The 11,982-nt window shown below is 43.3% G+C and overlaps 1 protein-coding gene and 1 long non-coding RNA gene across 3 annotated transcripts; one reads left to right on the top strand and one right to left on the bottom strand.

Annotated features, from left to right (window-relative positions):
• The first annotated feature begins 1,576 nt into the window (after window positions 1-1,576).
• Window positions 1,577-2,846, top strand: LOC114801263 (uncharacterized). Its single transcript, XR_003751474.1, has 3 exons — window positions 1,577-2,143; window positions 2,366-2,479; window positions 2,828-2,846. It is a non-coding gene; the product is annotated as an uncharacterized LOC114801263 (long non-coding RNA).
• Window positions 2,847-3,752: 906 nt separating this feature from the next.
• LOC114800352 (ADP-ribosylation factor 3) lies at window positions 3,753-10,337 on the bottom strand. 2 transcript variants are annotated; one of them, XM_028997589.1, is made up of 5 exons: window positions 10,204-10,337; window positions 7,876-8,095; window positions 7,645-7,755; window positions 7,286-7,410; window positions 3,753-6,330 (listed from the first exon to the last, which is right to left on the bottom strand). In XM_028997589.1, exons 2-5 carry the CDS (start codon window positions 8,021-8,023, stop codon window positions 6,169-6,171), a joined length of 546 nt encoding a protein of 181 aa, XP_028853422.1. In that variant the 5' UTR covers window positions 8,024-8,095; window positions 10,204-10,337; the 3' UTR covers window positions 3,753-6,168. The 2 variants fall into 2 exon arrangements, with proteins under 2 accessions (XP_028853422.1, XP_028853423.1); XM_028997590.1 differs by lacking the exon at window positions 10,204-10,337 and adding an exon at window positions 10,062-10,200.
• Window positions 10,338-11,982: the final 1,645 nt, after the last annotated feature.

Here is an 11,982-nt window from a genome sequence, read left to right as displayed (position 1 = left end):
AACAAGTAAAAAAAAAAAAAAAAACACGCACACACAGCTTACATGAAAAAGACAATGAAGACAGTATTTGTTCCCCCTAGAGTTCATGCCTAATTACACAGGGACATTGTGGGACATTGTGTGACAGGCATGTATAAAATAGCGCTGCTTGCGATGTTTGTCTTCACAGAACGCGACCTTCACCAAAGGTCAGTTTCTCAGAAATGGCCGAGGGTTCTGTCCCAAGGAGTCTTGAATAAAACATGAGGTTCATTGGTCTGGGCATAAATCTAAAGAGGTTAATATTTGATTAGAAATACTGCATCAGGTCTTGGAGTTATTGAATGGAAAAAAGAGCTATATGGTGTTTTTTTAGGCTTCAGGGCCAGAGCGATAATCAACAAATAGGGCTCAGCCCTACTTGCTTATCAGTTTTCACCGTCTTTTTTTGTTACAGATGGTGTGATGTTTGCTTCCAGAATGAGGTTCTTCCCTCTGCCTGTGCCACTTGCTGCAACACAGATCACCATCCATCCATCCATCCATCCATCCACCCAACCCCATGCTTAATACTTGGTTAATATTTATCATGTTCTTTTCGTAAAATTAACCTTTCACGTCGTTGCCAAAACGTTGAGTCCACAGGGGAAAGGTCTTCTTCTGCTGACTCTACCATGAAGGTCATGTGTGCTCAGGTGTTGTTGTACAGTAGAACGGGGCAGCAATACTCCACAGTTGGGAGGTTTTTTTTGCAGGTTTGCGGGTTTTTATTTGCCCTCTCAGCAATTGAATGAGTAGTTTATTTTCCCTGCAAGTTGACCTTTTATAAGTGCCATTTCTTAGTAACTTCACAAACATGAAAACATGTTTGCTATAATTTACATTAATAGCATTTGCAGTTACATAAGTGCTTTAAAATGTTCAAACCCCACCCCAACTACCATTGTGTCCCTGAGCAAGACACTTAACCCTGAGTGTCTCCAGGGCGACCGTCCCTGTAACTACTGACTGCAAGTCGCTCTGGACGAGGCCGTCTGTAAGTGAAGTGATTGTTCACTTTGTCTTCAGCACAGAAAGCACAGCACATGGTGCACACAACGAAATGTGTCCTCTGCCTTTAACCATCACCCTTGGTGAGAAGTGTGTGGGGACGGTGCTTTGCTCAGTGGCACCTTGGCGCCACAGCCTTCCGATTACGGGTCCACTTCCTTCCCCGCTAGGCCACCACTGCCCTCACTGATAAATGCCACAAATGTAAATTTTAGGGACAATTTTGAGAATTGATCTGCATTACCTGACCGTTTCTAACAATTAGCTAACCAAAATACTAGAAAGGGATCTTGTTATCTTTAACTTTAACATTCTTTCCATTCTTTCTCAAAGGATCAAGTGTGGGGCTGTCAACTGTAGGGCCTGGCAAAGCTCATTGAGACATACTTTATATGATTATGGGATATATAAGAACTAAATGTTGTTGTTGTTTCCCAATCAAAGGTTTTACTCCTTTTCTTGACAATATTTCAAGTATTTATAAAGGCACATTGGGGATGTATACATATAGATCTATCAATATGAGTAAATAGAGAGGAATGCAGAAGGTCAGATGCTGGTAGATTCAACATAAATGATTGACGTGGCTGTGGCGAACACTTACTTGAAGTAGAGGGAGCAGCACAGGGTGACAACAGAGTGGAGGAAAAACACACAGGCTGATTTTATCTACTGCAGGACACTCAGTTTGAAGGAGAATGGAGACTGTAAGGTAGTAACAGGGGAGAAAGTAGCCAGAGAGCATAAAATGGTGGTTTGTAGGATGAGTCTGGATATCAAGAGGAGGAGGATAGTGAAGGCAGAGCCAGACAGAAAAAAGGTGAACAAGGAAACGTGGCAGTGGATGAGGTTAGACACTAAGGAGGGAGAAGCAGAGAGACAGACCTGGAAAAGATGTGCAGAAGGTGAGGGTTAAAAAGCACAACTGTTCAAACGTGTGTTGAGCAGATGGAAAGAGTATTCGGAAGGGCTGGTGAATAAGAGGTGTTAAAAATGCTGTGATTTGCATTGATGGGTGACAAGGATTAGTGTTGTAGTCAAGACCACCTAAACCGAGGCTGAGACGTTGCTGAGAAGACCAAGACCAAGACCAAGAGACTGGTGAGACTTGAAGGTACTGAGACCGAGAGCAAGACCAAGACCGAAAACAGACTAGGGCTAGAATCAACATGACATTCTCAATCAACTGTCATGAAAAAAGGTGTTGCTGTAAAGTGTCATTACTCGTTAAATCAAATTCATGTTATCTTTTCAATTAAATTGCACATAAGACTCTCATTTAATATTTACCAGATTTGTCAGATTTATGAAGCCTGATGGAAAATAATATTCACAGCCATCCTCTCCTATAAACGTTTTATCATACCTCGTCAAGGGAAAGGGATGGGACATACCAGAAAGATGTTCACATTCATGTTCAAGTCTCTTATACCAGGGACAGAGGCCTCGGGTAAGATATGAATATGGCTATGTAATGATTTCTTGCTTTGAAGACAATGGACATTTTGGCTGTTAAATGTTCACTGACACTCTTAAATAAATTTTCTTCTTGCGAATTCGTCCAAATTAACATTAGTACAACAGTGCTGGTTCACTGATCTACAATTAGTGACTTAACAAAGGTAGCGTACAGAGTTAGTTTTACTCTATTTTACTCTAAATTCATTTACATCTCTAAAAAACATGATGGAGAGGCCTCAGCTAATCAAGTTTTATTTTCATTTTGGAATGTCATAAAATAAAATTATTGCTGCTCTTACACACAGACACTGGATTGTAATCAGATTGTAATCTGCAGAAACTGCAAGATAACAGGCTCAGACGATGGAAGGCCTACACAGACTTCGGTGGTGTTATTGACTTCATCCAGGAACAATTACAAGGTCCAGGGACAATTCCACAAGAGACGGTAATTCTCAAAGGGACCTCATTATATTGGCATATTGATTCATATGACAAGTTAAATCCTTTTGGCATTGATGGCTTCTCATGAAAAATAATTTGTCTACATTCCTGCTAAACAATCAGTGACCCAAGATGTATTGGAAGCTATTTTATAGAAGCTATATTAAATAATTGTCCTAAACTGACTAGTACAGAAACCATGCATTTCATGGCAATTAAGGGTCTCTGTAGTAGTGATCTAGCTGCTTGCAATAAAACAATTGACTGTACTATGCGTGCATACACAATATTCTTTTTCAAATCGAGGAGATTTTCCTCTTAGTTTGACGTCAAGATACGCAGAGCTAGTCAACGTTGTTGACGTTGTCCCAGCGGGCTAATGGGTGATAAAAAACATAAAAAAAAGAAACGGACTGGTTGCGTTTGAATATAAACACGTAATAAGTAATGATGCTGAGGACAAGGATGCACTATTTTCTCTTTTTTCCACCCATCCCATCGAGACTACTGGATGTGGTGAGAGAAGACATTCAGGTGGTTGGTGTAGAAGAGGAAGATACAGAGTATAAAGTATAAAAAAAACAATAAAAACAATATTATATTAAAATTTTATCAGGAAATATGACAAAAACTCATTCTTTAAAGCAGAGATGTTTTTTTTGGGGAAAGGGCGCCCTCTGTCGGAAACGCTCCTGCTGTCTGTTCAAACAAAACCAAGCTGGATTAATAAATCAACATGGCTACAATAAAGGACATAACAAAAAACATAGAAAGTGTATAACATACAAAATGAAAAATAAAAGACAAAAACACAGCCATGACTCAACAGGCCATACAGAAAACGGGTTTATTTTCAACACACCAGAATAATGTGATTCTCATGGTTGTATTTGAATGTAAGTTTACAGTCGAAGGGTCAGATAGTGACTCCAAAGACTACATTACAATAATAATAATAATAATAATAATCAGCATCACCTTTTTTTACTAGTCATCGTTACAGATACAGCAGAGTTCATGGATGAGTCATTTCAATTAATTTGCAATGATTAGGTTCACATTTGTATTTCCACAGACACTGTCTAAGCCATCAAAAATTTGACCCCAAACACCAAAAAAGGAATAAAAATTTTCACTACCAAAAATAACCAAAGCACGTTCTTTCAACTGCAACCAATGAAACACTGAGGGCCTAGATAAATAAATACATAAACAAATAAATACATATTCCTGCATTCTCTCACATTTAACAGCAAAGACAGCAAAAAAACACTTGTAGTTATCAAATCAAACTGGATCAAGCAAAAGAAAAATAATAAATTCAAATAAATAAAGGGAAGAAGAAAACAAAAGTTCCATATCCTTACATTATAACTATAGCATGCTGATCCCTTTTGTCATTCATTTTTCATTCAACACTTAAAATAAGGCCACAATACTTAAACAGCTGGGCAGATGGTTTGAAGAACAGAATAGGTTCTGTAGAGTTAGAGCACTGGACCTTTGGCCTGAGTTTAACACGAACAAGACGATCTCCCAACCACTTTATCTATAACCGCAGCAGCATCCTGGAGCTTTTTCACACCGCTGACTGTGCGATTTGCTATCTGGATCAGGTGTCGGAGGCAGTGTTGAGAATTCCACGCAGTTCTTCCTGGTGAGGAGCCTTTTTGTAGATCTCTCCTCACAATGGATCACAGGAATGTCAAATGCATTTTACATGAAAAGTAACGCACAACAGACATCTTCCTTCTAGACACCAGCAGAAATCTATGAGAAGTTTGGTGATTTATAAATCATTTCTTTAAGCAAACGAAAATACAGAATTCACATTCGTTCTTGGTAAAGAAACTCTGGATGTTCTTTGTATCATCTGGCATGACAAAAACTGGTACTGTTTGGCAACATGATGCAGTTTGACTTTCAGCACCTAAGGATGATTGTGCGAGAGTGTGTGCGTGTGTTGTGTGAAAGTGTGAATTTGAGCGCATCACTTCCACACAGAGATATCAAACAGCAAAAGACAGGAACACCACCAACCTACTATAATTTATTTGACCTATTTATCAATTTCCAAACCTATTTAGATGGGCATTTATCTAAACAGTCAAATGGTGCAACATCCGCAAAGAACATTCTAGAAGCATCAGCCTATTGAAGATATGCTACAGATCTAGAACACAAACTAACTACCCACAGAGGAACGGATAACGGTAAAGGACGACGCATAGCATTCCGTACTTATCTACGCATTGCGCTACCCACCTACAACATCTATCCTACAGTCTACCCTACCAGAGCAGCATGCATGCAGGCCATGCAGGCTTTAGCAGAAGCACGTTAGCGCACGACAGGCCCAGACGAAACACAAGCGACAACACTGAGGTGTTCATCACGACAGCAGCATCTACCAAACCACATATACTGCAACTACACACGGTTTCTATGCTACGGTGACCAGGTCTGTATTTCTACCACAGCGCGCATGCAGTCTAGACATCGGACAAGCTGGCCTAACACACGAAGGACGAGCATGCAGCAAATGATGGCACACTTTAAAAAAAACAAGAAAACAAGACATTCCAGCTACAAACAGGCAACAGGACAAAAAAAACTGCAGCAGGGACAACGTTTGAGTCTTTGTACATTTATGTTGTGTGCATGTACAACAGTGCATTTCCCCCAGATCCTTTCAAAACTGCATCATAGTTGCTTACAGTATGAATCACACATATAAAACAAAAGAATGAACAGGGATGGAAAGTGTGGTTAATGGCTACTGATATGTGTGTATGCTCTCCATTAAGCTCTGCTAGATAAAGGTGATGATGTGGAGCCCAGGCATGAACTCCTGGGATGCTGTCTAAAAGATGTGAGCAACAGAAGACCACTGAAAAATACATCTAGGATTTGTGTCAACATAGAATTTTGTATCGTATTGAATTGTTGTTTATCTTTCACTGTACAGAGGAGATGGGACAGAGGAGAAAAGACGCAGAGTGACACACGTGTGCGTTAGTGTACGTTTGTGTGTGTGTGTGTGTGTCTGCGTGTGAGTGTGTATTTGTGTAAATGAGTCCATCCAAGGCCTTTTCCCATCCAAACCACCAGCCGTGCTTTTACAAATCAAAATAAAACAACAACAACAAAAAAAAGCCCCCCACAAGCTAAACCCCCTGTTAACCCCACCCCGTACCTGGTAATCCGGCCCACCCCAAGGTAAAACTCCGCCTCTCACTTTTTGTTCTTTAGCTGATTGGCCAGCCAGTCGAGGCCTTCGTACAGGCCGTCTCCGCTGGTGGCGCAGGTGGCCTGGATGTACCAGTTACGGTGGCGCAGCGAGTGCAGCCCCAGCTTGTCTGTGATCTCCGCTGCATTCATGGCGTTGGGGAGATCCTAAAAAAATTTGACGTTCAAAGCAGGAATAGAGAGCACAGGTGAGAATGTGCGAGAAGTGAGACCGACCTCAAGACACAGAAGTCCTCTAAGAAACATTAAAAGCAGACATCAATGGTTGGGGCAGTGGTGGCCTGGCAGTTAAGGAAGCAGCCCCATAATCACAAGGTTGCCAGTTCGAATCCCAATCCGCCAAGGTGCCACTGAGCAAAGCACCGTCCCCACACACTGCTCCCCCGGGCACCTGTCTTGGCTGCCCACTGCTCACCAAGGGTGGTGGGTTAAATGCAGAGGACAAATTTTACTGTGTTGCTGTGCATCACAAGTGACAATCACTTCACATTGGTTCTTCAGTATTACAACACGTTGTAAAATCCTGTTCTAAAATAATACATGCTCTACTGGGACATTTTGCCACTGGTGTGCATTTATGTTACATTCGAGAAAAGGTTGCAAGCAACGTTGCGCGAAAGTACTGGTACCTGAATACCGAATACACCGTCGTAAATGGACTCAGGAATGTGTTCAGTTTCATTTTTGGTTGGCGAAATACCCTTTCCATATCAGCGTCAACACGATTAAAATATCAATATTGAGATTTTAATCGTTATTATTGACCAAATTGTATTCTAACCACCGCCTTGGACTGAATGGACTGCGTGAACATGGACTGAATACAGAATTTGCCACTTCTAGTGCATCCTAAACACGTTTGCAAGGTTACGGCAACCTGTTAATAAACAGTTGGCAAAATAATAGTTTTGATGATGATGAGGATATAATAACAATGAAAACAATAATAACAATTATATTAATGATTTATCACACAAACAACACATTTTATTGGGGGTAAGGTTTTTTTTAGCTGATTCTGTAATCTGAAGCAGCTACCCTTCTTATTTACCTGCTCAGTTCCTCTAGTACGTAACCACAACACGAAGAGAAGTAGAAATACCTGCTTGTTAGCGAACACAAGCAGCACAGCATCCCGGAGCTCGTCTTCTGCCAGCATCCTCATCAGCTCCTCCCGAGCCTCGTTCACGCGCTCCCGATCATTACTGTCCACCACGAAGATCAGACCTGCGGCAAAAGGAGTTCAGAATTTTAACACTGGACGCCTTCTTTAAACATCTAAATATTTACCTTATTATCTTCATCTAAAGCCATGTTCTTTATTATTGCTAAAATTCTACAGAAATATTAACATCTAAACTGTGCTTTCATTGCAATAATCAAATTAAGAAAATTACTGAAGGACACTGAAAATCATAATGCTAAATGCTGGATTTGTGTGTGTAGGAACGCTAGGCCCACCTTGTGTATTCTGGAAGTAGTGCCTCCAGAGGGGCCGGATTTTGTCCTGGCCACCGACGTCCCACACCGTGAAGCTGATGTTCTTGTACTCCACAGTTTCCACGTTGAACCCTGAGAAGTACACACAAAGACATACACATAATAATCCACAAAACACACGATCAGTAATGAATCTGAAGCATAAAATGTCGTTTTTAACAACTGTAATCATGAAAGTCTTGGGCGTTGTACCGATAGTTGGAATGGTGGTGACAATCTCGCCCAGTTTCAGCTTGTACAGAATGGTGGTTTTCCCAGCAGCATCAAGTCCCACCATCAGGATCCGCATCTCCTTCTTCCCGATCAAACTCTTCAGCAGGTTCCCAAAAATGTTCCCCATGATTTAGGCGAAGGATTTTGCCACCGCTTGATGCAAATGAACGGTCCCGTTACTGAGCTGTCACGTAGGGGGCTGGAAAAAAAACTGGGTTGATCAAACCGGCTTCTTATCTGTGTTAGAATATTTATTACAACATTTATTACAAAAGAAGTAATAAAATAACTATGATAAACTGGTGATAAAATGCTCGACAATTAAATACAGTGAAGTCAATCGCCACTCATTAGTATTAACGGCTGGTCTAAGATCTTTCGTCATGAGATACCAGACGGGCTGTCTGTCATCAAAAGTCAACACGGGGGCAATTAAAAAGCTAATAATGTTATACGAAGAATAATCTCCGAATGCCAGCCAGGTTTCAGTCATGACACAGCATCGCTAAATCTGTAACACGTCCTGTCATTTTTCATCTCATAGATCTACGGTTACCATGGAGACAATGCCCACACCACAAACTATATATTGAACAGGCACAGAGAAAAGACCTTTTCCTTTAAAGTGTATTCATTACTCCAGCTGCCTCCAGAAGTCCCTGTTCTGCACAGCTTAGTTTATGACTAAGTTGTTAAAATATGTAAATAATGTTCAGGACCCCTGAATGTTCAAAAATTACCAAGTGAAAGTGAAGTGATTGTCATTGTGAAACACTGCAGCACAGCACACGATGACACAACAATACGTGTCCTCTGCTTTTAACCATCACCATTAGTGAGCAGTGGGCAGCCATTACAGGCGCCCGGGGAGCAGTGTGTGGGGACGGTGCTTTGCTCAGTGGCACCTTGGGGCATCGGGATTTAAACTGGCAACCTTCAGCCACCACTGCCCCCTGTATGACACAGTAACACAATGTATGTACTTAAAGTTCATCACAGTGCATCACTTTTTCCACATTTTGTTACAGCCTTATTCCTTATTAAATTCATGTTACTTCGCAGAATGCTACACACAACACCCCATAGCGGCAACGTGAGAAATGTTCACTTGAGGTTCTGTACTGTACACACAAATGGCTGATATAGGTTACTGCGATGTCTCCAGGCAGAACGACAATCTGTTCGGCCGGCTCCATATGTTTTTTTTTCACACATATCCCATGGCAAAATATTCATATCCATTCAAGCTTTATTAATGTGCGTCACCATGGCATTGCATAGTGCAAATATGCTGCATAAAAGCAAGAAGAGTTTCATCTTCGGCAGGGTGGTTGGCTGGTCCAGGTCTACACAACTCAACGAGGACAGTGGCGCTGGTAAACCTAAATCTTTACCAAATCCCTTAAAATGTGTGATCACCATGCAATGAATGTCATAGTTTTTGTCCCCGTGAAACACGGTGACAACACGAAACGTGTCCTCTGCTTTTAACCATCTCCCCTTGGTGAGCAGTGGGCAGCCATGACAGGCGAGCAGCGTGTGGGGATGGCGCCTTGCTCAGCGGCACCTTGGTGGCTCCAGATGTGTAAACCTTTGGTTACGACTCGGCTTCATGACCCGCTGGGCCACCACTGGCCCAAATAGTTCTTTGTCAGCCTGGACGCCGGCCCTTACGAGCCATGTGACGTTCCTTATCCCTGTAGTCATGTGTGTGGGGACACGCCGTGACATTGTGACCTGCATCCAGACCGATCTCATCAGACAAGAAAAACCTGAAGTCAGGACCTGCATTTCACAAAAGCCACGAAACGCCCAGAAGGGTTCGACCCGACCGTCGGGGTGTCCTGTGCGCGACACGTCGTATTTAACGTGGACACGCACGAAAACGTGCATCTGTATAAAAATAATCAGAATAATTATTCCGGGCGCCATGACGGCCCCTCCTCCGGAGGCTCCGGCCGCTGTCCGCGGTGCTGACCGCATCAACGCGGGCATCTCGCTCGGGCATCGCGGGGTTAGCTACCGCGGCTAACAATGAGACGCGGCCGGCGCTCGGCGACGGAGGCCATTTCTGGCCGTCCAGCATGACGGCTGACGCCGGCGGTACGCGGACCGGGACGCGGTCCCTCCCGGCGGCCGCGAACACGCACCGTGTTCTACTCTACCTGGAAAACAACTGTTTATAGCTGCGACACGCTGGCTTCATCTTAAAAAGCTCCGGCCCGCCTTCCTCCGCCAGGGGCCCCGCGGTGACGGGGCGTCGTGTCCCCCCCACGCGTGTGCTTTTCGCTCGGCCGCACAACTCACCTCCAGCGCCGCTGACACCAGCCGAATTCGGTCGCGGAGAGGCGGCGGGTCTCACGATACTTGCCAGCGACCGCGCCGCTGCGAACGCCGCGGTTTCTCGCGATACCTCCGCCGGCGCGGCCGAGGGCGTGACGTCATCGCGTCGGCGGTCAGAATACTGGACCCCGGTCACGTTTTCGCGTCAGCGGCGATGCAAAGACACGGCATTTAAAAACGTTTCTTATAATACCACGACAACATTTATTTCTTATTTAGCCCAAAATGACATACAGTATGTCGCAGTGGTCTTTGACAGGCTCTGCTGGTGACACACATTTTTTAAAAAATCTGAGTCAGAAAGGGACGCCATCTTCCAGGGTACAGTAGGTGTGCAATGGGGTTCAGGGCAGGATTGGTATTAAATTACACGTCCATGTATGAAGGCACAGTGTACGTCGACAGTTGTACGTCCATTATGATCATTTTGAGATCCCGCTCACATTGGCACTAATGGTACTTTGGGGGGCGAGGTGACCCTCTGGTACATCTCGTACTGGTACGTCAGGATCCAGAGAAGCTCAGAGAGGGACAGATTTCATTTGAGCGCTCATGGTCGAATACCTGGGTTGCACTGACGGCCCCGGTGTCTACCTAGGACAGTCAAAATAGTTTATGTGGATTTAACTGTTATAGACAAATCAGAAAGCTTTACCAGTAGGAATCTGGATGTAATTCTCAATACATTTTGAGCTTTGTACGTTAGTGGTGCAATATTATTTTATCTATCCCCTTTTAGGATTTGTTGGGAGTTTACTGGAAAATGATGCATCCAATCAGTAGAGCGTTACAGTAGTCTGTTCTTGACATTACAAATACATGTACCATCATGCATAGTCAGTCCATTTTATCTTCAAAATATTAGATGAAAAAATGCAGTCTTACAAATATTACTTGTATGAGTGTCAAATGATATTTCACTATTAACTGTGACTGTTAAGTCCTTGGCTGTTGTACACATGGTGGTAGGAGGACCTTTAGTGTTGATAACTGTGAACTGTCACTGGTCTCACAATTACAATTATAAGTTCACCAATAATAAACTTTTCTACATCACTTCATATTATGATGGATGGAAAGCATGCCTACATAAGCGTGAGCGTCACGCTCACTTCCTGACGTCTTTTTTTCAAGATCTTGGGCCCGTTGCTAGGTCATCTTCCAAGCCATCTTGGTGAAGTTCTGTTGAAAGGACATGTCTCTATTAAGTGGGAACCTCCAAACAAGAGCTCAACTATGATGTCTTGTTGATGAAAATGTGCTGAAGGATGTGTGATTGTGATGCACTGGTAGGTGGAGGCGGATGGTATTTTTAGGGAGCAGTGTATGGGGACGGTACTTTGCTCAGTGGCACCATGGCGGTTCGGGATTCACACTGGCAACCATCTGATTAGGGTGTCCAGGGTGAGGTGGATGAGCCCTAAAAATACCCCTTTGTCCAGTCAGGATGGGGTGCTCCCCCAAAGTTTTTTGGGGGGATGCGGTACAGGTTGGGGGCTCCTCCTGAGGGGAGGGTGGGTAGGGAAGCGATGGTGCTGGATCCTCCAGTAGGTAAGGAGTTCGAACCAGGCATTTTATACATTTACATTTACAGCATTTATCAGATCAGTAGTTACAGGGACAGTCCCCTGAAGCAATTTAGGGTTACGTGTCTTGATCAGGGACACAATGGTAGTAAGTGGGATTTGAACCTGGGTCTTCTGGTTCATAGGCGAGTGTGTTACCCGCTAGGCTACTACCACC

This window comes from Denticeps clupeoides, chromosome 12, assembly GCF_900700375.1.
Source record: "Denticeps clupeoides chromosome 12, fDenClu1.1, whole genome shotgun sequence".
Classification (NCBI taxonomy): Eukaryota; Metazoa; Chordata; class Actinopteri; order Clupeiformes; family Denticipitidae; genus Denticeps; species Denticeps clupeoides.
This window is presented reverse-complemented; position numbering and strand designations above follow the sequence as displayed.

Bases quoted from the DNA above. Each gene is read 5' to 3' on its own strand.
- LOC114800352 (XM_028997589.1), bottom strand. From the start codon at position 8,023: ATGGGGAACATTTTTGGGAACCTGCTGAAGAGTTTGATCGGGAAGAAG. The intron at 7,411-7,644 runs GTGGGCCTAGCG...CTTTTGCCGCAG, and splicing joins CTACTTCCAGAATACACAAG to GTCTGATCTTCGTGGTGGAC. The intron at 6,331-7,285 runs GTATTTCTACTT...AAATTTTTTTAG, and splicing joins TTGTGTTCGCTAACAAGCAG to GATCTCCCCAACGCCATGAA.